The following is a 27,956-nucleotide window of genomic DNA, read 5'->3' as shown; positions in this document are numbered from 1 at the left end:
TTTTTGTTTGGGTTGGCAACTAAAAATACAATTATTTCACATTATTGTAAAAAGACCCATATATAAATTTTGTGGATTACTCCTCCTAATAATACCAATTGGTTTTATAATGAAATAAATATTTCTATCAATGTATCAGAGCGAGTCGCTTAATGTAAGGGAAAATTAACTGACTCAGTAGTATATATAAATCGAAACAAAAAAATGATTGTCCCAACAATATATATGAACTTTTAAATTCTTGTTTTTGTCGAGATGATACTGCACAAATAACATGTTAAAGACTTATTTTTCACGATTGCTTGCATTTGTATAAACCCAAGAACCTTTCATATAGACAATTTATCTTCAAATTTTAAGTTATTTTTTTAATGAGAATCTGCCTCCGCTACATTCGCTATGTATATGCACTCTTTTATCTCATAAAATTGTGAGCACATTATTATTTTTAAACGTTGCATAAAATTAGAAACACTACACTGTTTTTTTTGGGTAGAAACATCACAGTTTTTTTTAAAATATTAATTTATATTTATCTCGTTTGTATATATCTATTACTAACAAATAAACCAAACAAGGCTATAATTAAGTAACACAATCATGAAATATTGTACTCCATAACTTTTATTGAATCGTGTACCCATTAAAACTCGTATCAATCATAATTGACCAATTTATATGGGACGGAGGAAATAATGTTTTATTTAATTAAAATTTCTCCTAAAAATGACTATAATTAATAAAAAAAAATTCTTAGTAAAAACGGGGAAAGATATAGTCGCATCAACGCTTTTGCCCGCATAACAAAGCTAAGCAACAACTCGCCTAGACAGTAGCAGCTCACTCGGGCAAAGAACGTACAAACCACGCAGTGAATGTTTGTAAGAAAAACCGTAGATTCCGGCTGATCGAAGGTAGAAAAAATGGTGAATCACTTGCTGATGATCAGTGCCGATCTCGAGAATCTCGCCGATATTCAGCCTCAAGGCGGCTGTGACGACCCTAACTTCACATACCTCTTCAAGGTATCGAAAATCCCCCCTATTTTTCATTTCATTTTACTCGATGTTTTTTGTTATTCCGGAGCAGGATTTCGCTTGAATACCTATGTGGATTGTAGTTTTTACTTGGTAGTGGATTTGGTTAGCCGATATAGCGATCGAATTTTGGTTTTATTTGCTTAAATTTGTGCGTGTTTCAATAATCGACATATCTTGGTTGATTACTGCTCATTTTTTTGAAATTATTGTTCTGTTTCAGCATCGATTGTGTTTAGATTATCATTTTTGTTGTTCACATAGTAATACAAGTTATTTTTACTTTTTAAGTTGTTGATGAATCGCCAATTACCTCAGTTTTTCATCTGCATTTTATAGTGGCATTTACACATTGATTTTGGATATGAAGTTTATTTTAGGAAATGGCTGGTGTTCACAATTTGTATTGAGTTTGAAAATGTAATTAGGCGAGTTGAGTTCAATTAGGGTTACTACTTACTAGCTTAATTGTTGTATGTAATTTTGGTTGTTAAGGATTTCTTTTTCCCATCCGTTTGATTGTATTCTTGTTCAGCTGAGGTGCGGCAATTGTGGAGAGGTGACTCAGAAAGAGACATGCCTCAGCTTGAATGAGACAACTCCTTCCGCGAAAGGCAAGACTGAGGTTCATCTTTCTCAGAAGGTTGGATTTCATCTTCTCATCTAGATTACAGTATGTATCAATTTGCTGCCCCCTCATAGAGTTTTATACTCGAGCTTATGACGATGTAATGAGGATGGCCATGCTTTTATCATATTCTGGTCTGAATTTGCAACCTAAACAGATATCAATAAATTTCTGAAAGTAATATGGACTGCACAAATATTCATTAGACTCCTAAGTTTATGTTGCCATATGGATATGTATTTTTCTTAGAAGATCATCCCGTCTTGTCAGCATAATAAGTGGTATCAATCGATCAAGCTGTTGCTCAGCTACTATGGAGCTATATTCTATAATACAGTCCCTGCTGATAGATACTTTGTTCTCATTATCCTCTCTACTTCCAGTGCAAGTTTTGCTCGAGGGATGGAACTATAAATATGATAACTGGCCGAGGCCGACCTTTTACTCAGACAGACGCTGAGACTGGGACTTATGCTCCTCTAATGTTGTTTGACTGCCGGGGTTATGAGCCTGTGGATTTTGTATTTGCAGATGGGTGGAAAGCTGAATCTGTAAGTCATATTACTTTATTGAACTATTGATAGTGTATTTTACCCCCCAAAATGGTGAATTTTAAAATTTGATATTCTGGGGACTGGGGGCTTTTAGCTGATATTTGTGGCTAATAGTAGTATGTTTTTTGTTTTTTTCTTTCTTTGCGAACCAGTTGCATTTGATCTTTATTTGCGAGCTTTAATAATCTTCTGTATGTACAGAAGCAATATACTTTGGAATTGACCTTACACCCTGGTTATCATTTTATTTGCTCATCTGTTCAAGTTTATTGTAGTGAAATGCTTTTCCACAGTGATTTAAGCAGTGTTCTGTAACAACTAAAATATACTAAAGCTAACAAAATCACTAGCCAACACCAACATAAGGGCTAAATTACTGGGAATATGGACAGATGAAGGTAAACCTATATCCTACACACACTACACACCTCAACTCGACTCCTAGGCGCTAGAATTCAATGATATGCTTGTCATCACGTTGGGATTTGACTTACCAATCGAGGTAAAATTGAGAATAATGTTGTAGTAATAAACACACATTAATTTGGCTTCCTTGAAAGTTTATCTATTTTTCGGCTGTTTGTTTGTGAATTGCTAATATGCAGTTATACCATAGAAACCACTCTTTCTCATGCACTTCTATTCATCTTTTTGTAGCTTGAAGGAACTAAATTTACTGACATTGATCTGTCCGGAGGAGACTATGCTGATTATGACGAAAAGGGAGAATGTCCGGTCATGATCTCAAACGTTCGTGCTAAGTTTGACGTGGTCAAGTAGGTCTCAAATATATTAGTTTCTCTTACATAAGGAAGGGGGTGTCAGTGTCACAGATAAGTGCTTCTTTTCTCACTTTGATGTAAATCAACTCTTGCAAAACTGATGTTATCACTTTCTGGTCTTACTTAACTCAAACATCCAGCCATTTCATGCTCGTTCAAATTACTGCTGGAATATACTATTGATGACGTTTTGTCTATATTTTGTCGCGTCAATGCGAATTAAACCTGATGATCTAGGTTTTTTATTTGCTTGTGCTACAGATGATTAATTGCATAGAGTAGAAAACAAGATGCGTCATCCTTGTGAAGAGACTATGCATATTTTATGTTTAGGTCTGTGTATAAGAAGCTATTTATCTAAAAGAGATTACTAGTTTTTTTCATGATTTTGAAGAATATTAGATACTCATCTCAGAATAAATAATTACTACATATATGAGTTACATTATTATAGGTATGCATTAAAATTTATTATGAATACACATCTTTTATTTTTATTTATATTACTATTATATCTATGTTATCATACATGTTAAAATCGAGTCATTGTTTTTGGTGTAGCAAGATATGTATCGCACATGGAATTTATATAAATTTCATTTGAACAGACTAAAATATAACGACTCGATTAAATTATTGAAGAATATTGTCTAAATATTCGTATTTCGAATATTCAAGATATTGCGCCAGCTCATGGAGTTGTAGTGGAGCACGAACTTGAGAATCTCCAATTTTGACATATATATATATATATATATATATATATATATATAGGGATGTATTCATTTCCTTTTCTCATATTTCCTCCTATTTCCTTCTTGATCTTAACCGTTGATTTTCGAAATCCTATGGCCTAAATTTGTTTGAAAAAACATTAAATTAAATGATTACAATACCCGAAAAGGGCTAAATAGGAAAGCAATATGTGGGTTGGTTATGGAAATTCCATAATTCACGCTTATGAAGATCTCGGCGGTTATTCATCCCTGCAACACGCTCCAGACGTGAAATTCTCCACACTCCCCTCGCTGCAATTGATTTTTTTCGATCATCATTGTTTGCAATTATCGGATATCCATTAACGTGTCCTCGTCGTTAGTATTTTTTTCTCTTGTTTGGGATTGCACCTTCCATCTTCAGCGTGTTTAATTCGGTGCAGATGTATCAGAAAGCTCTTAAGGCTGACCCTGCATACAAGCTTGCAGCGGAATGCTTGGCCATTGTTTTAACGGACCTTGGAAACCAGCTTAAAGCTTGTTGGTAATACTCAAGATGGAATTCAGAAGTATTACGAAGCTATCAAAATTGATCCACACTATGATGTAATTCAACATTTTCCTGACTTCCATGATTAGTTTTCGTTACTTGATTTTTTGTTCTGGTATTTGAATTTTGATGTATAACTTCATTGCCTGCAGCGTGCTTATTATAACCTCGGTGTCGTCTATTCTGAAATTATGCAATATGACACAACCCTTAATTGCTACGAGAAAGCTGCAATAGAGCGACCTATGTATGTTGAAGCATATTGCAACATGGGCGTTATCTACAAAAATCGTGGGGATCTGGAGTCAGCAATTGCCTATGTATGACACAGCCCTTCCTGTGTCATAATGCATACGAATTTACCGTGTTTCGTTGTTTGGCACAAGGTTCTTGTTTCCCCCAAGGGTTAATAAGATTAGGGGCTAGGGTATAGTACGTACACATTAATTACAAATTGTAAAACAATTCGAATAATGCACCAAATTGTAGCGAGTAATGCATATTATTGACTGTATAATGCAAATTATGTGAACTGCAATGCATACGAATAAGATGTACCATGATACGATGTTTGGCACACGTTTCTTGTTTCCCCCAGGGTTTAATAAGACTAGGGGCTAGGGTATAGTACGTACACATTAATTATAAATTGTAAAACAATTCGAATAATGCACCAAATTGTAGCGAGTAATGCATATTATTGAATGTATAATGCAAATTATGTGAACTGCAATGCATTCGAATAAGATGTACCGTGATACGATGTTTGACACACGTTTCTTGTTTCCCCCCAGGGTTAAGACTAGGGGCTAGGGTATAGTACGTACACATTAATTACAAATTGTAAAACAATTCGAATAATGCACCAAATTGTAGCGAGTAATGCATATTATTGACTGTATAATGCAAATTATGTGAACTGCAATGCATACGAATAAGATGTACCGTGATACGATGTTTGGCACACGTTTCTTGTTTCTCCCCAGGGTTTAATAAGACTAGGGACTAGGGTATAGTACGTACATATAGCAACTTCTTGTGTCTTGCATTAGGTCATGTTTTTGTTATTGGAACTTTATATCTGTCATAATGCAACGTTTGGTTTTTATTTAAAGAAGTCAACTTTGTATCAGTTGTGTTCTGGTGAATTATTTTGTTTGTTCCCAATTTTTTTTTCTAGGTCATAATGCAACGTTTTAGTAATGGATATATTTGACTATATAATGATCATAATATCAGTTTATGTATGACAACATATGGTATTGAGTAATCGATATATTTGACTATATAATGATCAAAATCTGAACTGCAATGCATACGAATAAGATTTACCGTGTTTCGTTGTTTGGCACACGGTTCTTGTTTCCCCCAAGGGTTTAATAAGATTAGGGGCTAGGGTATAGTACGTACACATTAATTACAAATTGTAAAACAAATCGAATAATGCACCAAATTGTAGCGAGTAATGCATATTATTGACTGTATAATGCAAATTATGTGAACTGCAATGCATACGAATAAGATGTACTGTGATACGATGTTTGACACATGTTTCTTGTTTCCCCCCAGGGTTTAATAACAGTTTATGTCTGACAACATATGGTATTGAGTAATGGATATATTTGACTATATAATGATCAAAATCTGAACTGCAATGCATACGAATAAGATTTACCGTGTTTCGTTGTTTGGCACACGGTTCTTGTTTCCCCCAAGGGTTTAATAATATTAGGGGCTAGGGTATAGTACGTACACATTAATTACAAATAGTAAAACAATTCGAATAATGCACCAAATTGTAGTGAGTAATGCATATTATTGACTTTATAATGCAAATTATGTGAACTGCAATGCATACGAATAAAATGTACCGTGATACGATGTTTGGCACACGTTTCTTGTTTCCTCCCAGGGTTTAATAAGACTAGGGGCTAGGGTATAGTACGTACATATAGCAACTTCTTGTGTCTTGCACTAGGTCATGTTTTTGTTTTTGTTATTGGAACTTTATATCTGTCATAATGCAATGTTTGGTTTTTTTTAAAGAAGTCAACTTTGTATCAGTTGTGTTCTGATGAATTATTTTGTTTGTTCCCAATTTTTTTTTCTAGGTCATAATGCAACGTTTTAGTAAAATAATGCACTAAAATGTCTATTGCAGAATTGATATCCGATTTTAATATTCCATGGACCCCTGAATTCTGACGAAATGATTAAATTAAAAAATTCACTTATTGGAATAAATAATGCCGCCCGTTGATATGTCTTATTCAATACAAAATTTTAAATAATAATAATTTCTTGGTAAATAATGCAACGTTTTAATCAAATAATGCACTAATTTATCTAATGTTGAATTTATATCCAGTTGAAATATACCATGCACCCCTGAATTCTGTCGCAACGTTTATATACACTTTAAATTTACCATGCATACTTCTTATAATGCATAATTAACTGTAAATAATGACGATATAATTACACATAATGCTCAAACTTTGCATATACACAATTATTATCGTAACAAACACTATACTGCAAATAATGACAGTCGATAAAGGAGTAATGCACAGATTGTAAAACACAATGCACAATCTCTAATACTGAATACAGACAATTTACGCAGTCTCAAAATCATTAGCTAATATCCAAACGCACTTATTAAGTTGCGAAAAAGTACAATTTTAAATTGAAACATCTATCCGAATATCAGTTTACCCATTAACCAAGATCTCATTATAGCCGAACCAAGACTCACTCCAAACCATAATTCTCGTCAACTGGAATAACATCGTCAACTGCATCGCCAATTTCTGATCTTAGCCGCTTCTCTGATATGGAACAAACAAAGTAATACATCAAAACATTATCAATAAATCAAAATACATAATGCTGATAGCTTTTTGCAGATTAATGCATATAACATATGAAATAATGCATAACACAACCTCATAATGCATTAAAAATTACTCATAATGCATTGTCTAAACACAAAAATGCACATGTGTTACACATAAAATGTATTAAACAATATAAATAATACCACTCATATAATGCACACAATATTACAAAAAAATGCACTATTACAGATTCACAATGCAGTACCCACACAACATAATAAAAAACTTTCATACTAACTGGGCAACTATTACAACACACCCAATACCCTTACTAATGCATAATTTAGTAAACATAATGCATAAATTATGTTCCATAATGCACAGTATATACTAAAAAATGCACATATGTACTCTTTCCTGAGTTTAGTCACTAAAACACACAACACCCTACATATTGCATAATTTACTGCACATAATGAATACCACTCATATAATGCACAATATACTCCAACAAATGTACTATTACAGATTCTCAATGCAGTACCCGCACAAATTAATAAACATATTTCATCCTAACTGAGTAAATATTAGTACACACCCAATACGCTTAGTAATGTATAATTTAGTAAACATAATGCATAAATCATGTTCAATAATGCACAGTACAAACTAAAAAAATGCACATATGTACTATTTACTGATTGTAGTCACTAAAACACACAACACCATACATATTGCATACTTTTCTGCATATAATGACGGTTTCAGTATAGACATAATGCACTAATCAAATCATATAATATATAAAAGTAAGCTTCAATGATTTACGTAAACAATACACGCAATACCCATAAATTGCATCATATACTGCAGGTTATGTCAATACATTTCTACATAATGCATTACATATACAAAATAATGCAAGAATACTGACCAATAATGTAGTACAGCCAACGAATACTGCATCAGAACAATGGAAACAATTATGTAACCTTCAGTTTGTGTTGGTTGACTCTTGAAGGGTCTGCCTCTCTTCGTCATTGATGCTCTGTAATACACACCAACGAAATTAGTTAAATTCCTTCATCCAAATCGACAAAAAACATAGATATAACTCAATAATCAACCAAATCGTCATTACTGAACATAATCGACATCACACTGAACAAAAAATCGACAATTTCCAGAAACATCTACAAAATCCGTATGGTTTCAATTGGAAATATCGAACATATACCAAATACAACTCAGCAATAAACTAAAAAAATTAAATAATGGACAGAACCCTAGATCAAAAGTTTACAATTTCATTTTTTGAGGAAAAAATTGACCCAAAATATTAAATAATGGACAGAACCCTAATTTAAATGCCCCAAAACGAGTCAAGGAGTGTAGATTTGGGTAATATTTTACCACCGGTGGACTTTAATCGCCGAAATCTTGGATCGCTGCTGTCAATTATTCACCCTCGATGAACGACTAGAGTTTTAGAGAGTGGAGGGAGTGGGGAGAGTGGAATAGGTTGAGAGAGTAATGAATGAGAGAGGTTGAAGAGACGGATACTTTCAAATCGCTGAAAATTCGCGATTGCCAAAAATATGGTGCTGCGAATTTCTCCCATTTACTATATTACCCCCATAATGCATAAGGTTAGGTTTTATAATGCAACGCGGACTGAGAATTTCAGCATCAATATGGTCCGTTGATTCATATGATCTAATGATTAATATTAAGAAGAGAAAAGGAGCTTAGGTATGAAAAGGAGAATAATGCTCCCCTATATATATATATATATATATATATATATAGGGGTGTTCGGTTGACAAGATTAAATCTCATGATTAAATATGTATCATGTTTGATTCATAAGATTGAAGCCGTCAATTTAATAACAGATTGATAGTCTCATGATAATTAGTCATAGCCTCCCATCAACTAAAATAATCCCACAACTTAATCCTAGATGGATAGTCCCATGATATTAGTCATGGCAACCGTACGCCACCATATAGTACTAGGAGTATTACATTATTGGTCGTGACCGAGTTGTATAGACATGTGTGATGGACTCGTGTTTCATAATATATTATTTATATACAACCTCTGCTCTGTAATTTGTAAGCATAATTTAAAATATGATAATTTTATATGTATTCCCAAGCAAGATTCAAGTCGTGTGGTGACGTGGTGGAATAACATGATTAATTCATGTTAATGAATTCCGTTTCGAATGAAGAGTTTTTACGCTAACATTATTGTTAAACAATTCGAATACTGGTGGTATTGTACAACAACAATTTCAACTAAAACCTTTGGTTTGAAAAATGAGGTATTATAAGCACTTCATTTTTTCGTTCACTAACTTACGAGACTTTAAGAGCATCTGTAACGCGGAGGGCCGGGCCGCAAGTCGCGAGTCCCGGCCCGTCCCATGCGTTACACGGAGGAGAGTCACGGCCCAGGCCGGTCCCGGGGCCGCGTTCCCGGCCTGGAGAGCGTCCCGCGGCTCGGCCTGGGCGCGCGTTACACGGAGATGGGCCGTGACGGAAGAAGGAATTTTTGCCAAAAATTGGAAGAGGAAGAAGAGGGAGGAAGAGGGAGAAGAGGAAGAAGAGGGAGGGAGAGAGGAAGAAGAGGGGCGGCGACGACGTGATGCAGATTTCCAATTTTTTTTCTGAATTTTTACATTTTGGAAGAGGAAGAAGAGGGAGGGGGAGAGAGAGAGATAAGGAGGAAGAAGAAGGAGGGCGACGTGCAGATTTCCAAAAAATTTTTTTTGATTTTTTTTAATATTCTAATTTTTTTTATAATTTTTAGGTTATAATTTATTGTTTTTGTATTAAAAATGAAATTCTCGTGTTATAAATGAAATTTTCCGTGTTATAAATTTCCGGTGTTTTTATTTTACGTGTAAAATAGATTGAAGTTGTGAATAGTGTCATTTATTAGTTGCGGCCTGCAGGGTTACAGCAGTTGGAGCCTGGGCCGCAACTGTAGAGGAATGATGACGTGGAGGGGACTTGAGGCAGGAAATGGGGACGGGGTTATTGATGCCCTAATACCCTTCAAAATGATATTAAATTTTCATTAATGGGCATGAAAATATAGGCATAGTAAACTTTTCCTTTTCACCCACACAAGATATTTCAACTTCGTCAATCCAAAATGAAATTAAAGTCACCACATTAATGGGCATTCAAATCTTGTTAGCACTTCATTTTCACTGAATAGGATAATACAGACTTCTAAATAGACCCCAGCATGCTATTTTTTTCAGTCAAGATGATTAAATTCTACAGTCCCTATTCTATTTCAAGAAAAATACTACTACAATACAAACATGGAGTGTCAAAAATCAACAATAATCATATCAATAACAACATCAAATAAATCCAACACATAATTACTCGTGATTTCCAATGTGAATTGTCGATCCCAAAATAAATTGAATCACACATTCTTGATTTGTTCTCCACAATCTTGTGTAAGGATAGCCTGTCCATTTGCACACCAATATTATTCCCTATCATCAACAATAAAATCACCAAACCAAACAGTCTCTTAAATTTTTTTTTTGCCTTTTCCCATTTTAAAAAATTCAATATTTTTGGCCCTTTTTCGAAGCATGTGATTGAGATTTAGATTTACATACATTCTTGAATGTTAAATGACATAGTAGAAAATTCACCGCATGGCGCTCTCAATTGCATCACTTTTACCTTTATCCCCATTAGATTTCACCACACCATTCTTGTGACTCTCTCGCTCTCTCTCTCTCATCATTTTTAATCCATTTTCACTATATTTTTCGAGGAGTTGTTTGCTTTCTTAAATCTCTGGAATTCCATTTCCGGTATTTTCGGTTGGGTTTGTTTCCAGTTGCCTTTTCTTCTTCTTAATTTTTCAAACAGAATTTCATCACTTTACACGGCGTGATTTTATGCAAGCAAGAATCAACCATGATCCTTAATCGAGCTCTTTGATTTAGCTGTGAAACCCTACTTATTAGCTTTTTCCTTTTTTTTACTTTTCTGCAAAAAATAGTTAATTCCATGATCCCTCTCTCTCATCCAAGAATTAATTTGTAGTGGGGAGTCTTGACGGTTTCTACTGAAATCAATGCTCAATCCAATCTGCTAGAACTTTCTATTTTTGGCTATTTTGATTCAAAATCTCTAATTTTAGCCCCTTTTCTTTCCATTCATTAGCTGTGAATACAAAATTAATGGTAGGGTTTGGTATTTCTTCTTCCCTTCATCAATTCGAGGGATGGGGTTTGGATTTGGATTTGGATTTGGATTTTGATTTTGATTTAGGGAAAAGATTGGATTTTTAGTGCGATTTGAGGAGGGAAAAATACTATTAGAGGTTGGATTGCGTTAGAAGGTTGTACATATGGAAGAAGGCAAAGATCCCACTGCAGGGGGGAGGGTGGGTCAGCCTAGGGTTTTGCCACAGAGGGTGCTTCAGCTGCTTGTACTCTTTCTGGTTCTGTGCTTAACTTTCTCTATCGTTAGCATCTACATGATTAGATACTTTGGAATCAATAGTAGTGTAGTGACAACCATGAAGCCTATATTAGTGCCCTGCAATCATGAGCCGGTGGGTTTGGATCGATGGATTGAGCCCCCCTCTAATTTGATGCACGGGATGAGTGATGAGGAGTTGTTTTGGAGGGCCACATTAGTGCCCCGTGTGAGCAAGTATCCGTTTGAGAGGGTTCCGAAAGTTGCGTTTATGTTCTTGACTAAGGGGCCGTTGCCGTTGGCGCCTCTCTGGGAAAGGTTTTTTAAGGGGCATGAAGGGAAGTATTCGATTTACATTCACTCGTTGCCTAGTTATGAGGCTGATTTCCCATCAGGATCTGTGTTTTACAAGAGACAGATACCGAGCCAGGTGTGTATCGTGCCACATTTTTCCTGATTGGTTCAAAATTGTTCTAAGTTCTCTGCGATATGTTTGTTGGCATTGATTTTCCTTGTTATATAATGAGTTACATGATTATTGTGATATACCTGAAATTCATGTCAAGAAAGATGTTTGTTTGGCCTTGTGATATGCTTTGCTCTTCTTCGTTGCAGCTAGTTTATTTTGATGTCGTCTCTCTGTAAAGGTGGATGGAATTTGATATCATACGAAAAATATATACATGTTCCTTTTGCTGTCTAGGAAAGTTGATCCTGCATATTCTACTTATTAGTGTTTAAAGTTTACTCGGTTTGAAATCATGGTGTGTAAATGGGAGTTTGAGAAGGGCGTATCGAGTGGTTTTCGACTGTCAAAGAAGCTCTTTTCAGTATCCTTGTCGGACTTAAGTTGACACACAACTTGTAGTCAGTTGAAGTCATCGTTGCATTTCACTATCTTATTTGTTCCCACATGTTTCCTCTGGTGTGTGATCCAAATCTTCAGGGAAAAGTGGTTAAGGGACATGCTCAATTGTAAAGACTGATACCTGAAGCTTAATTTGTGTGTGGTTGACCTGTGTGGCTGTCTGAAGATAGTAAATGAGGTTTATCACAGTGATAAATGATGGCCCTCCCCTTCCTGTGTTTCGAGTTAGTTATCGAGTGCATTAAGCAGAGACAATAATAGAAGATTGATTAGCTTGAATCCAGGATAGCCATTCTAACTAGAGTTTATTGCCTTGGTGTCATCTTAGATTGAATTGTTCAATAAAGTATGTTAGACTGCAACATCAGCAGCTCCGGAGCATAAACAAACGACATAAACGAAGTCGTTTCTTAATGATTGGGAGCTCAATCTCTTGGCTATGCCTTTCCTCATTTCCTGTTTGCTTTGTGTGATCTTATATACCCTGTTTTTTTAATCGTTGTTTGTTGCTAATATGTAGTCATTTTGACAGGTTTCCGAATGGGGAAGGATGAGCATGTGCGACGCTGAGAGGAGGCTCTTGGCGAACGCCCTCCTCGACTTCTCCAACGAGCGCTTTGTCCTCCTCTCCGAGTCCTGCATCCCCCTCTTCAACTTCACCACAATCTACAACTACATGATGGGCTCCAAGTACAGCTTCATGGGCGCGTTCGACGACCCAGGCCCATACGGGCGTGGCCGCTACAACGAGAACATGCTCCCGGAGGTCAACATATCCGACTGGCGCAAGGGGTCCCAGTGGTTCGAGGTGAACAGGAAGCTCGCAGTCTACGTCGTCCAAGACACAAAATTCTACCCGAAATTCCTCGACTTCTGCCGGCCGGCGTGCTACGTGGACGAGCACTACTTCCCGACCATGCTGACCATACAGGCGGGCGGGCTCCTGGCAAACCGGAGCCTGACGTGGGTTGACTGGTCAAGGGGCGGGGCCCACCCAGCCACGTTCGGGGCGGCCGATGTGACGGATGAGTTCTTCATGAGGAGGATATATGAGGGGCAGAGGTGCTTGTATAATGGGCAGAATTCATCTGTTTGTTTTCTGTTTGCAAGAAAGTTCTCTCCAAGTGCTTTGCAAGCTTTGTTTCTATTAGCTCCTAAATTCTTAGGTTTTTAGTGGAAAAATAAATGATTGGAAAGATAAAAGCAGGTGGAGAATTCTTCTTTTGTTAGAATAAACTTGATAGTATGATGATATAGCACAAGTTTTGATCCAAGATTTTTGATTGACTATATATATAGAATTTGAGTATATGAAGCAAAATTGTTTGATTTATTGAACTATATACATTAGTAAATGTCAATTTTAGGGCTAAACATATGATCAAAATACAAACTTGTTCCAAAACATTCTTTTTTTTTAAAATCAAGTCCATAACAAATGAAATCTCCGTCTCTGTAAAAAAAATTAACGATCATGCCATTGTACATTTGGTGTTGGCCGTTAGTTTTTTTACGGAAACGTAAAAAAAAGACTACTTGGCGACATTTTCATAATGTTATGGAGCTGTTTTTAAAAAAGTAAATTTTTTTGACCAAATTCATATTTTGATCATATATTTAGCACCAAAATTAACCCTTACTCTATATACATTAGTGTGTGGTTTTGTTACTTCTAGCATTTGCAGAAAAACACGTTGATAGTATTTTTCACAAGAAAAATAGAAAAAAAAATATTTTATATTTTTATTTAATGTCAATAAATGCATTTATGCTAAATTTCAAGATAGTCTCCAATTTGACTTTTTGTGATTTATTTTATGTTTTATTGTGTTACATTCTATATTAATGAATTAATATTCTTTTGCGGACAAATGATTGCGAACATTAAATGTATGAATACGTTTATAGTTTAGGATTTTTTGATGAGGGTATGAAATTGCCAAAAATAACAAATGAATAAAAAAGATAAATAGCCATTTAAACCATGTTCAAATCTTCTATATGTCACAAAATTTAAAACCAGCTAACTAAATCACGGATTTTCATTTTTTAGCTTATCCCATGGGTCGAAAAATTAAAATTTCATGAGTTAATCAGCGATTTCAAACTTCGACCAAATTTTGACCAAACTTGATGATTTACACGACTATTTACACCGTCAGCGAGGGAAAAATAAATTAAAAAATATAATTTAAAATACTATGCACTCCATAAGTCAACAAATTTAAAAAAATGCTTTAGACATTTCTTTTTTAAATAACTTGAAAAAAATTGTATTAATACTCATAAACAAATATACCATTGTCGTTTAGATGTACTCGATTTGTGATATTTGATCACCCAACCGCGACTCCAGACTAACGGAAACTTGCTCCATTTCCGATCGCCGTTATTATGGTTGCCCCATCTATTTCTATTCATTCTCAATTTATTTTTCTTTATTTGAGTGATTGATGATTGACTAATAGTAGTGTATGATTTAAATTTCAAAATCTATTCGAGTATTTACATACATTAGGAATTGAAGTCACCTTCAGAAGTAGGTCAAGGTGCCGTATAATGTACTAGTCTAGTAGTACTAAATTAACAAAATATCTAGAGTGTGTTATGGTGAAATATTCATTCATAATTAATCAATTCGCTGGATTCACTAAATTTGGATTGGGTAATTATTTTGAAATTGAATTCCATTATTCGTGCTAATAAATTCATGATAAATTAACTCAATATTTTGTACTCCCTTTATTCCAATTTAAGTGATTGACACAATAATTTTAAAAATGTGTTCAGTGGGTTAAAGGATATAGTAATAAAGTGTATGATAGAGAAAAAAATAGCTGATAATGAAGAAAATATAATATATTGGAGAATAAGAGTTAATTTTTGCCAAGAGAAAAAATGAGACATTTTAACTTGATCTATCACAAAAATAGATGTGGAGAGTATTTTTAAAAAATGTTAGCATTCAAATTCAAAATTGAAATTGAAATTGAAATTTATATCTATCATGATAGGGATAGTTTAAAAATACTACCTCATATTGCTGTATCAAGATATATGAAGATTTAGTTTATTTGAGAATTAATGATTCATGAAGAAAATTATTAATTTGGACAAAAATTCCAACTCTTCTAATAATCTAATATTATCCGTCTCCTAAAAATATACGACGCGAATTTTAATACAAAATTGATTAAGTAAAAGAGAAAAAAAAAGTGTATTAGTGAAAAATAAGTCTCTCATGAAGAAAGAATTTTTCTTAAATAAATTTATAATTTTATGAGACGAACGAACTATAAATGAAAGAATTTTTATTTTATCAAAAACTAGTCATGAGAGAGTATTAATTTTCAATTTAAAATTATTGAAATCGCTAAAATAAGTAGTCAGATGATGATTAGTAGTGGCCATGTTAAGTACGCCGTCGTATCAAATAGCTGTCTGTCCATTTGCCAGTCTGTAAATTCGGGCAGCTGCCCGTCCAACCTAGCTCTCTGCCCGCAACCTCCACACCGACCTTCTCTCTCACTATAAATCCCTTCACATCTCTCTCTCTATTTCATCTCCGCCACTCACGTCAAAACATTCTTCTCTCTCTCACACACACACCAACACGCAATGGCGGTGTCGCAGAAGAGAGTTTTGGTGGCGACAATGGCGATTGCCGCAACCGTCTTCGCACTGATCGGGAGCTCAGCCGCGCAGGAAGGTCCCGCACCGGCGCCGGCTTCTTCAGCCGGCGTTGCGCTTCCGTCTCTCGCCGTCGCCGTAGCTTCATTCGTCGTCGGCGCAGCGCTCAGGATCTGAGCTTTTTTTCTTCTAGACTATGGCGGAGTGTGTATGTAATGTAATGTAAAATGTATATTGATTTTTAGTGTTTGGGGATTTGAATGTGTTGATTTGCGGTGTTTTGGGGATTTTCAAATTCTTTTTGGGTTTGTAATATTCATTCGACATATTTATGTGTGATCTTCTTATATTTTTTTCATTTCCTTAATTATTTTACACATTCGTGTTAGATCTATATTTATGCAGCTAGTTGTGGCTTTATATGAACACCAAATTATTAATGCTTCAATAATTTTCTAGCATTTATACCTAAAAACATGTTAAATTTAAAGAATTATGGCACATTCATCGTTTTTATTTCATTTATTTGCGGGGAAGGAATTAATTTTCATGTGATAAACGAGAGTGCTATGAATTAGTTTTGGTGGACTATATTCGTATCCCCAAAACAATAAAGTTGGAAGCCCAATTTCGATTCATAGTATTTACGCCCCAAAATGAAATACACTTAATCTGCTAATCTAGTTTTTCAAAGGTTACAATAAATTCAAACCTGAATTATTTGATCTCGGACATAATCACTCTAGGAATAAGATCCAAGGCCAACTAATCAAGTTGTTACAGTTGTTGTTACAAAAATTATGTATAAATGCCGGTTCATTTCATCACATTTGACAAGTCAATTTTATATAGCAATTTTATAGTATTAATCTTTCTCAAATTTAAATAGAGTTAGTTTTGAAAATTTTAAAAATGGTGAAAGATCACGCAACACTAGAGTTGGTTTTGAAATTTCCCAGGAACATGTTCTCTTAGATCAATCAATATATTTTCTTCGATCTGTATTGATAACAAATTGAAAAAAATAATTAAGAAAACATGACGTACAATCAATATGGCAAACATGAAGGATGGATGTTCATTGAAAAGCAAGGATATACTATATCATCATTATAATTGTAATAATGGAGTGCTCATTTCAGTTGGAAGAAGAAGAGAAGAAGAAGGAAGCTCGGCTTTGAGCTCGGCTTTGAGTTCGGCTTTGAGCCGAGAAGACAGTTGGTCTTGAGCCGAGAAGCAAAGGAGTTCGGTTTGTGTACCGAGAAAGGAGTTCGGGTTGTGAACCGAGAAGGGAGCTCGGTTGTGAGCCGAAGAGAGTGCTCGGTTGTGAGCCGAAAAGAAAGTTCGGTCTTGAGTCAAGAATAGAGTTCGTCTTGAGCCGAAAAAGAAGAAGCAACAGTTCGGTCTTGAACCGAGAAGGAAGTTCGGCCTAGAGAAACTAGCCGTTGGTGCAGCAGTTAGTTAGCCGAGATGTAGCAGTTATTCTTCTTGCTTTCTTGATTCTTCTTGTAGTTAGTTAGTAGCAGTTGCTACTTGATTGTAGAGCTTTAAATAGCTCAAAACCATGTACGTAGTTAGTAGTGAAAATCAATAAAGAGTTTTCAAGTTTTCTCTCCAAGATTACCGTCTTCGATACTCTAAGTGTGAGTGTGTGTTCTTCTGCATTGTGAGTTATCATACAACTGTGAGTGTGTGTGTGATTCACCTGAGTGTGTGAAAGTCTTGTGCGTATTGAATCCCAACAAGTGGCGCCGTCTGTGGGAAGGGGATATTGAAGCTGATTTGCAGAGGATCAAACGGTTTCAGAGATGGCAGCAAGGCTTGATGCAGAAAAGTTCACAGGCAAGAATGATTATAGCCTGTGGAAGATGAAGATGAAGGCGGTCTTGATTCAACAAGGCTTGGCCGCAGTTCTTGCAAATACAGAAGAGAAAGGAAAGGCTCCAATGCTTGATGATAAAGCTCAGGCAAAGATGGAGGAGATGCAGCTCAAGGCACATTCTGCAGTGATTCTGTGCCTTGGAGATAAGGTCTTGAGGGAAGTTCAAGAAGCCAAGACTGCGGTGGAGATCTTGAACAGGTTAGATGAAGTTTACCTGGCAAAATCTTTGGCTAACCGGCTGTATCTCAAGAAGAGGCTCTATGCCTATAGTTTTTCTGGTGAAAAATCTATCATAGAGCAGTTGGAGGAGTTCAATAAGATCATTGATGATCTGGGCTCTGTGGATGTTAAAATTTCAGATGAAGACAAGGCCATTCTTACATTGAATGCCTTGCCTAGCTCGTATGACCAGTTGAGTGATGCAATTATCTATGGCAGAGATAAGCCTATCACCTATGCAGAAGTCTACTCGGCCTTGATGGCTAAGGAACTCCAGAAGACTACCAGCAGAAGCTCTGCAAGCTCCAATGTTCAAGCAGCAGAGGCCTTGAATGTGAAGAAGTTCAAAAAGCAGAACTTCAAGAAAAAGTTTGATGGCTCTAAACCCTCAAGTTCTGATGCTCAGAAGGAAACCAGAGCATGTTTTTGGTGCAAGAAACCAGGGCACTTGAAGAAGGACTGCCATGCCTGGAAGAGAAAACTAGCCTCTGAGGGCCACAACACTTCTGATTGTGTAGAGAGTACTGATCCCCCTGCTCAACTCATGAATGTAAGTGATAATGGGATCAGTCACAGGTGGATAATGGACTCAGGGTGCAGCTTCCATATGTGCCCCAACAAATCTTGGTTTCATGATCTTCAGGAAGCATCAGGGACTGTAGTTCTTGGAAATAACCATGTGTGTCAGATCAAAGGGATAGGGAAAGTGAAGCTAAGTTTGCAAGATGGCTCTATAAAGATCCTAACTGGGGTGAGGTATATTCCGGAAGTGAAAAGAAATCTCATCTCATTGGGAATGCTGGAGGAGAAAGGGTTCACCATATTGATGAGTCAGGGAAAGATGCTTGTGAAATCTGGGAATGCAGTGATGATGGAGGCTGACAGAGAGCACATTCTCTATTATCTGAAGGCTAAGGCCGTTGATGGAGAAAGCAATGCAGTGTCAGATGATTCCATAATGCTATGGCACAAGAGATTGGGCCATCCAGCAGAAGGAAGCTTGAAAGAACTCATCAAGAAGGGCCTGATCTCTGGAGATTTCAACAAGATGGACCCCTGTGAGCAGTGTATACTTGGAAAAGCAAAGAAGGCACCCTATCCTACAGGTATTCACTCTTCTACAGCCCCATTAGACTACATACACAGTGATCTCTGGGGCCCTTCACCTGTAAGCTCAATTGGTGGTGGGAAATACTACCTTGCTATTATTGATGACTACACTAGGAAACTGTGGGTGTACATACTGAAAGAAAAATCAGAGACATTCACAAAATTCAAGATATGGTGTAAAGAGGTGGAGCTAGAGAAGGGAAGGAGTGTTAAATGCCTAAGAACTGACAATGGCTTGGAATTCTTGTCTACTGAGTTTGATCTGTTTTGCAAGGAGAAGGGTATGAAGAGGCACCGCACTGTTCCTGGTAACCCCCAGCAAAATGGTGTTGTGGAGAGGATGAATAGGACTATCCTAGAGAGAGTAAGGTGCTTGTTACTCAGTTCTGGTCTGAGCAACAGATTTTGGGGAGAGGCTGTGAATACAGCAGCCTATCTCATCAATAAGTGTCCATCTACTGCCCTTAAGTCTGAGACTCCTGATTACATGTGGTATGGAGCCCATAGTGACTACTCAAAATACAAGGTGTTTGGGTGTGCAGCCTATGCTCATGCTAGGCAAAGTAAGCTTGAGGCTAGGGCTCTAAAATGCATATTGCTGGGGTATCAGAGGGGTGTTAAGGGGTATAGGCTCTGGTGCATTGAGCCTGGTAGGCAGAAGGTGGTGGTGAGTAGGGATGTTGTGTTCTTGGAGGATCAGATGCCATACTTAAAAAGGAAGCTGGACTCCAATGAAGTTGAGAGTGATTTCCTCAAGGTGGAGCCAGTGGGACTTTGCCAAGGAGCAGGTGGAGCCTCTGACTCAGAAAGTGAGTCTGAACCAGAGGATGATGGTGCTCTAGCTCGAGGTAGAAAAATTGATGAGCCTACAGCAGATTCTGCCAGAGAGTACCAGATAGCAAGAGATAGAGGCAGAAGAAATACAAGACCACCTGAAAGGTTTTCTGATGTGGTCTACTATGCACTTTGTGCTGCTGAGAGCATTGATATTGCAGATCCTCTCACATATAAAGAAGCCATGAAGAGTAAAGACAGAGAAAGGTGGATTGAAGCCATGAATGAGGAAATGGAATCTTTACTCAAGAACAAAACATGGATTTTGGTGGATAAATCCAGACTGACTACAGATGGAAAAGAAAGGAGGCTGATCAGTTGTAAGTGGTTGTTTAAGAAAAAGATTGAGACCACTGATAAAGATAGAATCAGATTCAAGGCAAGGCTGGTGGCTAGGGGCTTCACACAGCAAGAAGGAATTGATTTCAATGAAGTATTTGCTCCAGTTGTTAAGCACACTTCGATTAGGATCTTGTTGGCAGTTGTGAACCAGCTAGACTGGGAGCTACAACAGCTTGATGTGAAGACAGCCTTCCTCAATGGGGATCTAGAGGAGACTATCTTTATGGAACAGCCAGAGGGCTATGTGAAGACTGGAGAAGAAGGCAAGGTGTGCCTGCTACAGAAAAGTCTTTATGGACTTAAGCAAAGTCCTAGACAGTGGAATAAGAAGTTTGATGCACAGATGAAGAAGATTGGCTTCTCCAAGTCAGAATATGATGATTGTATTTACATCAAGAAGGCAGGCAGGACTCCCATTGCCTACCTATTACTCTATGTGGATGATATGCTACTTGCAGGCCCTTCTATGACAGAAATTCAGAAAGTTAAACAAGATCTGAAGTCGAGCTTTGAAATGAAGGATCTAGGAGAGTCAAGGAAGATCCTAGGCATACATATTCAGAGAGATAGAGGCTGCAAGAAGCTGTGGATGCTGCAAACTGATTATATTGACAAAGTTATGCAGAGATTCAGAATGGAGAATGCTAAACCTGCCTCAACACCCTTGTCCCAGAGTTTCAGATTATCAAAGGAACAAGCTCCTAAAACTAAGCAAGAGGCTGATGAGATGGAGGCTATCCCTTATGCTAGTGTTGTTGGGAGTATCATGTACACTATGATTTGTACAAGACCAGATCTTGCTCATGCTATCTCAGTGACTAGCAGATACATGGCAGACCCGGGGAAGGAGCATTGGAATGCTCTTAAATGGATATTGAGGTACATGAAGTCAACTAAGGACTGGGGGATTGTGTTCAATGGCTGGGAAGGTGGATCTGAGGAGGTTGTGCAGGGGTATTGTGATGCAGACTATGCTGCAAATCTGGACACCAGAAAGTCTCAAACAGGTTATTTGTTCACCATGTTTGGAACTGTGATCAGTTGGAAATCAGGTCTGCAGAGTGTAGTTGCTCTCTCAACTACAGAATCAGAGTATATAGCTCTCACTGCAGCTGTACAGGAGAGCTTTTGGATCCAGGGAGTGATTTCTGATTTTGGTTTTGACCAAGAAACAATGGTGATTCATTGTGACAGCAGCTCAGCTATATGCTTGGCTAAACATCCGGGTTTCCATGAAAGGAGCAAGCATATAGACATAAAGTTGCACTTTATTAGAGATGAGATTGAAAGGGGAAGGGTGAAGGTGGTTAAGATTAACACCTTGCACAATCCGGCAGATATGCTAACTAAGTCTCTAAGTAGAGACAAGTTTGATCATTGCAAGAAGTTGATCAATGTTTGTGCGAGAACTGAGATGAGCCCTCAGGTGGAGAATTGTAATAATGGAGTGCTCATTTCAGTTGGAAGAAGAAGAGAAGAAGAAGGAAGCTCGGCTTTGAGCTCGGCTTTGAGTTCGGCTTTGAGCCGAGAAGACAGTTGGTCTTGAGCCGAGAAGCAAAGGAGTTCGGTTTGTGTACCGAGAAAGGAGTTCGGGTTGTGAACCGAGAAGGGAGCTCGGTTGTGAGCCGAAGAGAGTGCTCGGTTGTGAGCCGAAAAGAAAGTTCGGTCTTGAGTCAAGAATAGAGTTCGTCTTGAGCCGAAAAAGAAGAAGCAACAGTTCGGTCTTGAACCGAGAAGGAAGTTCGGCCTAGAGAAACTAGCCGTTGGTGCAGCAGTTAGTTAGCCGAGATGTAGCAGTTATTCTTCTTGCTTTCTTGATTCTTCTTGTAGTTAGTTAGTAGCAGTTGCTACTTGATTGTAGAGCTTTAAATAGCTCAAAACCATGTACGTAGTTAGTAGTGAAAATCAATAAAGAGTTTTCAAGTTTTCTCTCCAAGATTACCGTCTTCGATACTCTAAGTGTGAGTGTGTGTTCTTCTGCATTGTGAGTTATCATACAACTGTGAGTGTGTGTGTGATTCACCTGAGTGTGTGAAAGTCTTGTGCGTATTGAATCCCAACAATAATTATATTGAACCCCAAGAATTTCATCTTGAAGACCACAATTTTGGGAAATATTTTCACAAATCTGAACTCTCTCAGACCTCTCAACAACTTCTCAGGGAATCCACAATGGGGTGCCCTATAGTTCATCCTCCTACCCTTCCACCTGCAGTGGGATGCTCCTATAGGCCTCCTTATAATCTGCCTTAAGCATTTTATTTATTTGAATATTTAAAACACTACAAAAATTGAAAAAAAAAACTTTATTTCATTAAAATTCAAACATTACACTACGAAATAAAAAAACTACAAATTCTCAACGGCGGTTACGGTCCCAAACTTCTTCAATCATGTCGTTCATGAGCTGAGCATGGTCTTGTTGGTTGCGCAATGAGGCCTGTCTAGAAGCCCATCGGTAATCCTCGAACGTGGGGCGGGGCCGCCGTGCTGGAGCTAGATTCACCTTCATCATCGCCCCAATCGGTGACTCTTCCACCTTCGTGTTCGACTTATTGGTGTGGGAAATGGAAGAGAAATGGAGATTTAAATAGATAAAAATTTTGAAAAAAAAAAGGAAAACACGTTGCATCGTCCGCGTGACCCGCAGTGGGGCGGACGATACCGCGGACGATGCGTGTTCCGACGCCATCGTCCGCCCCACTGTAGATGCTCTTAGAATCTCCTCGTCCAAATCTCCCCTTCTACTCTACTCTGAATCCGATTCCACGCTTCCCATCGCCTTCAACCCTCTAGGTCTCTGAATAATCCAAATAACAAATTAATAAACTATATATATAAAGATAAATTAATCAACTAAAGAGAGAAAGAGCATTACCTTCTTGGAAACCTTCTTCTCTCTGACCTCATACCTTTCCAAAGTCAGATCACATAACCATGTACCTGGACTAACCAACTGCAAATGCACAAGAATATATTCAGAAAATCAGTCCATAATTTTTTACTAGTAATTTTTTTTATGTTTGTATGGAGAATAAATTCTAAGTGGAGATATAGGTAATTGATGCATTATTGGGATACATGTAAAATCATACATGTACGTTAACTGTGACACGAACAATCCAAAAAAGAATGCGCTGTCGACTATATAAAAGAATGAACAAGAAAACAAACACCCCACCAAAACCAATTATTGCATCAGCTGTCCACAATATTTAATCATAAAGTTGCAGAAGAAAATATCTATTTGTGGTGGTGGTGCGTAGCTACTATCATCAACAGTAATGCCTAAATATTTAATCATCTCCATATTCTTACAGTGGAGAATAACATTACTCAAGTTGCACTACTCGTACAATTTTGTGATGCACTTTCCCAAATTCTAGATAATTAAGTGATCATCAAAGTTGAATTAGTGAAAAGTCACCAATGCCCTTCATGTGAATTTTGAAGTAAAAGATGAGAGCAAGAGTCTCCGTTCATTTACGACCAAAATGGATGGGCAAAAAAGGGACGGGTACATTGCACTTAACCTACCTTGCTGCAACGTTTCAATGATACTTTTTGCAAAAGATATTTTCCATAATAATGTACTAGTATGATGCATTGAACAAAATAATGGATTTGAATTAATATTTGTTCAAGCTATGTATTTACTCACGCTAATATTTAATGCCCTTCATTTATTTTGACCAAACTTATCCACGTGCAAAGCCGGTGAAAAGATTTAATGCAGCTGGATCATAAGAGTTGCAACCTATTTCTTTCTTTTTATTACTTAACTACAGATAAAAAGTAAAAAAAATAAATAAAATCAAACTAAGCTAAGGATAAAAGTCCCCTGTTTTTCCTATGCTTGGTATTTTTTGTCATTGTAAGCCACAAAATACAATCCATGACAAGAAATCAAGATCAATCTTTTAACTTCATGTTATAACACTAACGTAACGGATGGAATAATTCCTTACCTAACACAAGAGACAAATAGTAGTTCTAAAAATACCAATTTTCATGCTTTGATAACACAAAACAAAGATTCAAGTATTCAACAAGAAGGGATCTGATCAATAAAGGACTTACGTTGAGTGTGCGCTGGATAAGCTTGGCTCGTTTCTTGGGTCGCTGAGGAAGCTTTGAGCCTTTAATTGCCATGAAATCCTCTTCCTTCTCCTTGTTCGTCAAGGCGATCACGAACTTGGGAGGCCACACCGCCATGATGGTGGTGTCGGATGAGACGCCCTTTTTCTCATCGTGGCCTGTCCCGGATGACCCGGAGCCACCACCTCCGCTGCCATGTTGGTAGTGGTTGTCGTTGTGATGACTAGATTTATTGCCGGTGGTACCACCCCTCTCAGGGGATTTCAATCCCCTTACTACGTTGCTATGTCCTCTCATACCAAGCGAAGTCTCTGAATTCCTAAAGATTGGATAAAGTGAAAACAAATCACATTACAATTCAGAACATATGCAAAACTAAAATACTACTATAAACTTCAACTACTTCTATGACTATTGATTAAATTGACAACAAGAATTTGTTATATTAGTGGAAAGTAATAAAAAAAGTAAAAAAAATGTAAAGTTTTATAAAAGGGTGGGAGAAAAATTACAGAAATAGTCTTGTGGGGTAGTGCTTTTTGGATCAGAGAAATTGAGGGGAGTTGTTTTAATAGAGGATATGGTTTCTGATATGGGTCACAGCCTTTTATTTAATACTCCAAAGAGACGAGATTTTTAGGGCAGTGTGTGCAAATACAGAGAGATACCAAAAATGGAGAGAAAATGATAAAACAGAAAAGGTTGCGACTTGTGAGGTGGTCTTTGGAAGGATCTGAGCCGTTGGATTGAATTGCTACCTTAATCTTTGAGTTGATGATTTACGTGTCATAATCTTGAAATATTATACAAATGGGGCGTGGATCTGGAAAATAACAGTTCAATGCCAAAGAGGAGTGGAAATGAGGATAAATAGTGGCCCACTTTCCGAAGCCAAGCAATTAGCAGCTTCCAAGAAATGAAGAGAAAATTTTCATTCAATCTTTTATTAATATAAGCCAAAAATACTGTTCATACTCCATTTGCTTTGAGGAAACCAAAAACACAAGCATCAACGCACATTTAAAAACTATTTTTGCACACGAATTATTGCATGAAAAAAGGAAAAGAATTGGGTGAAGAATGGGGATTATTTTAACTTTATATAGACCCACACCAATAATGAATTCAAGAATAATTTGTTCCTCTCCACAAATTCAAGAAAAAAGGATAAAATGATAATCCACGACATCAGCACCAAAACCAAAGCAAAGTAATAAGTCAACATAATTCGATCGTATTTTTCGGGAAAATAAAATTTAAGATAAGCAAAATACCTCAAAATTCGATGAGCTGGAGAGGCCAGCTGGCGGAGGTTCAAATAACCGTTGCCGCCGCCGTTACTCTTACCAGTGAGCAGTTGATTAGAATTCGGATCTTCTCTCTTGCTGAGATCCGACCTGACGACCCGCCGATCGATCCGGGTCGTGGGCCGCTGAACCGGGCCCGAACCGTTGTTGTTGGTGTGGTCCTTGGTCTGGAACTTCATACAGCGGAGCCTTTTTCTGTTGCCCCACTGCAATACGAAGTCGGACGACGTCGTAGCGTCTGACTTGGATTCGGATCTCAGCAATAAGCCGTCTCTATTGGTGGAGTGGGCAATGTTCCTCTCCATCGCCCCCTTTAGTTCACGTCTGTACGCCGTCAAGGAACATGATTCTCGTTATTAACGGAAGTTGAGGCTCTGTTAACTAAATTAATGTGCATTTTTGTGCTTTTAATGGTGTAAAGAAAAGGAAGATACGATTTTAAAATGAAATGAAAATCACTGAGTTTCAAATTGGCAGAGTTTTTGGCCAATTGCGAGATCTAATGTAACATCGCGAAATCTTCGTTGCAAGAGGTTTCGATGAATTTGGGGAGAAATAGTCATAATGGAGTGAAAAAAATACAGGAAATTTTTGTATTCTGGGAGGAAACAAGTAGAGGTAAATGTGTGGTTTTACATTTAATTGAATGAAGAGATTTGAATCATTTGATATGACGACGAAAATTGAGAAATCAGCTCTTGAATGTTTAGGTCAGCTGGAATGGTGAATGATGCTTTAGATTCTCTTCAGCTCAAGCACTTTCAAACAGATGAATATTTTCCAAAAAAATGCTGGAGATTCACAAAATTGGAATCGTCGAGAGGAAGATATTTAGGCAAAAACAGAGCGCTTGAATTAAACAACAAGAAACTTTGGTGATGATTGGTAAAAGATGATAGCTGAAACGGTTTGAAAATCACGTTCCTCGGAGAGAGAGAGAGAGGAGGAGAAACAGAGGAAGAAAATTCACCATTACCTGCAAACTACCTGCTATCCGGACCTCAACTACAACCTAAAATCTCTGCCGATAAAATCTGAAAAAAAAATCAGTAAAGCCGGAGTCCTCCAAATCTGCGGCAACGAAATAAAATTCGTCATCGTAACATACAATGCAAATTATACACCAATTTTCTGATCTTAACCAAACAAATTACCTTGGCCTCCCAAGTTGGATGCTAGCAGACTGAAACTCTAAAGAAACTTTAGAAAGAATGAATTGACGTCACATACGCCTAAGAAATCAAGCAGAATCCAGTGCTGAAAATAGCGGTTTCAGCAGAGAAACAAGAAGAATTCCGAGGTTTCTTAAATCGATTGCGATCTTCAAATCCACGATACCGATCTCAAATCTCTCAAAATTCACCTGTTGAACAAAAATCAACAAAATATTAGTATTACAAACAACCGAATGAATATAAACAGAACGTGAAACAAATATCCTTCCGAAAATCAAATCCGACTGAATCAAAATTTTCGGCACAATCGAACTCGAATATCTTCTAAAAACATAATCCAATAACGCGCGTGCGGTTCATATATGGCCTACGAAGATCCAGAATTCAATTATATTCGATTAAACTCTCAGAAACTGAGAATTTCTCACTATTAAATTGTTTGATCATTAAACATTCACTGCATTACCACTCACCAGATTACACAGCTCCGTGAGCTCACAATTTCCAATCAATTACTCGAAACTTATGAGTTATGAGAGAGAAACCAGGGAGAGAGAAGGTTTTCTCCTCGTGGGAAGAAACAGCACAGAAATACGAATGAACTCTGCCTTCATTGATAGCCTCCTGTTTTATACCGTCCCGACCTCAATTTTCAATCTTGACCGTTGAATTATCATCATCGGTATTGATCTGTCGCCGTTTGCACTGTTAGATGACGGCGTTACTATGCCCCTACACGAGCTGAAAGGAAGACTCGCGACGTTGAATGATCTAACGGAATATTTAAAACGTCGTTTGTTGGAGTAATTTTTTATATTTGCAATTGATTAATCGTGGAGCCTTCTCGCTACCATGGTTAGGTTTATTTATCTAATTTTGCCTTTATTTTTTAAACAATCTCAAATTTGGAGTTTGGAG

General features: G+C 37.2%; 3 protein-coding genes across 3 annotated transcripts; 2 read left to right on the top strand and 1 right to left on the bottom strand.

Moving 5' to 3' along the window:
• The first annotated feature begins 805 nt into the window (after nucleotides 1-805).
• On the top strand, nucleotides 806-3,200 carry LOC121751519 (CXXC motif containing zinc binding protein-like). The gene is made up of 4 exons (XM_042146268.1): nucleotides 806-1,025; nucleotides 1,573-1,680; nucleotides 2,049-2,216; nucleotides 2,877-3,200. The coding sequence occupies exons 1-4, from the start codon at nucleotides 924-926 to the stop codon at nucleotides 2,997-2,999; spliced, it is 501 nt and encodes a 166-aa protein (XP_042002202.1). The 5' UTR covers nucleotides 806-923; the 3' UTR covers nucleotides 3,000-3,200.
• Nucleotides 3,201-10,607: 7,407 nt separating this feature from the next.
• LOC121753068 (glycosyltransferase BC10-like) lies at nucleotides 10,608-13,762 on the top strand. The gene is made up of 2 exons (XM_042148227.1): nucleotides 10,608-12,003; nucleotides 12,974-13,762. Exons 1-2 carry the CDS (start codon nucleotides 11,503-11,505, stop codon nucleotides 13,613-13,615), a joined length of 1,143 nt encoding a protein of 380 aa, XP_042004161.1. The 5' UTR covers nucleotides 10,608-11,502; the 3' UTR covers nucleotides 13,616-13,762.
• A 9,277-nt stretch (nucleotides 13,763-23,039) lies between these two features.
• Nucleotides 23,040-27,646, bottom strand: LOC121751090. Its single transcript, XM_042145806.1, has 7 exons — nucleotides 27,512-27,646; nucleotides 27,018-27,226; nucleotides 26,840-26,934; nucleotides 25,831-26,187; nucleotides 24,539-24,875; nucleotides 23,337-23,414; nucleotides 23,040-23,258 (listed from the first exon to the last, which is right to left on the bottom strand). Exons 4-7 carry the CDS (start codon nucleotides 26,166-26,168, stop codon nucleotides 23,208-23,210), a joined length of 804 nt encoding a protein of 267 aa, XP_042001740.1. The 5' UTR covers nucleotides 26,169-26,187; nucleotides 26,840-26,934; nucleotides 27,018-27,226; nucleotides 27,512-27,646; the 3' UTR covers nucleotides 23,040-23,207.
• Nucleotides 27,647-27,956: the final 310 nt, after the last annotated feature.

Source organism: Salvia splendens, chromosome 10 (genome assembly GCF_004379255.2).
Source record: "Salvia splendens isolate huo1 chromosome 10, SspV2, whole genome shotgun sequence".
Taxonomy (NCBI): Eukaryota; Viridiplantae; Streptophyta; class Magnoliopsida; order Lamiales; family Lamiaceae; genus Salvia; species Salvia splendens.
This window is presented reverse-complemented; position numbering and strand designations above follow the sequence as displayed.

Excerpts from the sequence above, each read along its gene's own strand:
- LOC121751519 (XM_042146268.1), top strand. The coding sequence starts at position 924 with ATGGTGAATCACTTGCTGATGATCAGTGCCGATCTCGAGAATCTCGCC. Across the intron at positions 1,026-1,572 it reads ACTTCACATACCTCTTCAAG|CTGAGGTGCGGCAATTGTGG; the intron begins GTATCGAAAATC and ends ATTCTTGTTCAG. Across the intron at positions 2,217-2,876 it reads ATGGGTGGAAAGCTGAATCT|CTTGAAGGAACTAAATTTAC; the intron begins GTAAGTCATATT and ends ATCTTTTTGTAG.
- LOC121753068 (XM_042148227.1), top strand. The coding sequence starts at position 11,503 with ATGGAAGAAGGCAAAGATCCCACTGCAGGGGGGAGGGTGGGTCAGCCT. Across the intron at positions 12,004-12,973 it reads AGAGACAGATACCGAGCCAG|GTTTCCGAATGGGGAAGGAT; the intron begins GTGTGTATCGTG and ends TCATTTTGACAG.
- LOC121751090 (XM_042145806.1), bottom strand. The coding sequence starts at position 26,168 with ATGGAGAGGAACATTGCCCACTCCACCAATAGAGACGGCTTATTGCTG. Across the intron at positions 23,415-24,538 it reads TTATCCAGCGCACACTCAAC|TTGGTTAGTCCAGGTACATG; the intron begins GTAAGTCCTTTA and ends GTGCATTTGCAG. Across the intron at positions 23,259-23,336 it reads AGAAGAAGGTTTCCAAGAAG|AGACCTAGAGGGTTGAAGGC; the intron begins GTAATGCTCTTT and ends TGGATTATTCAG.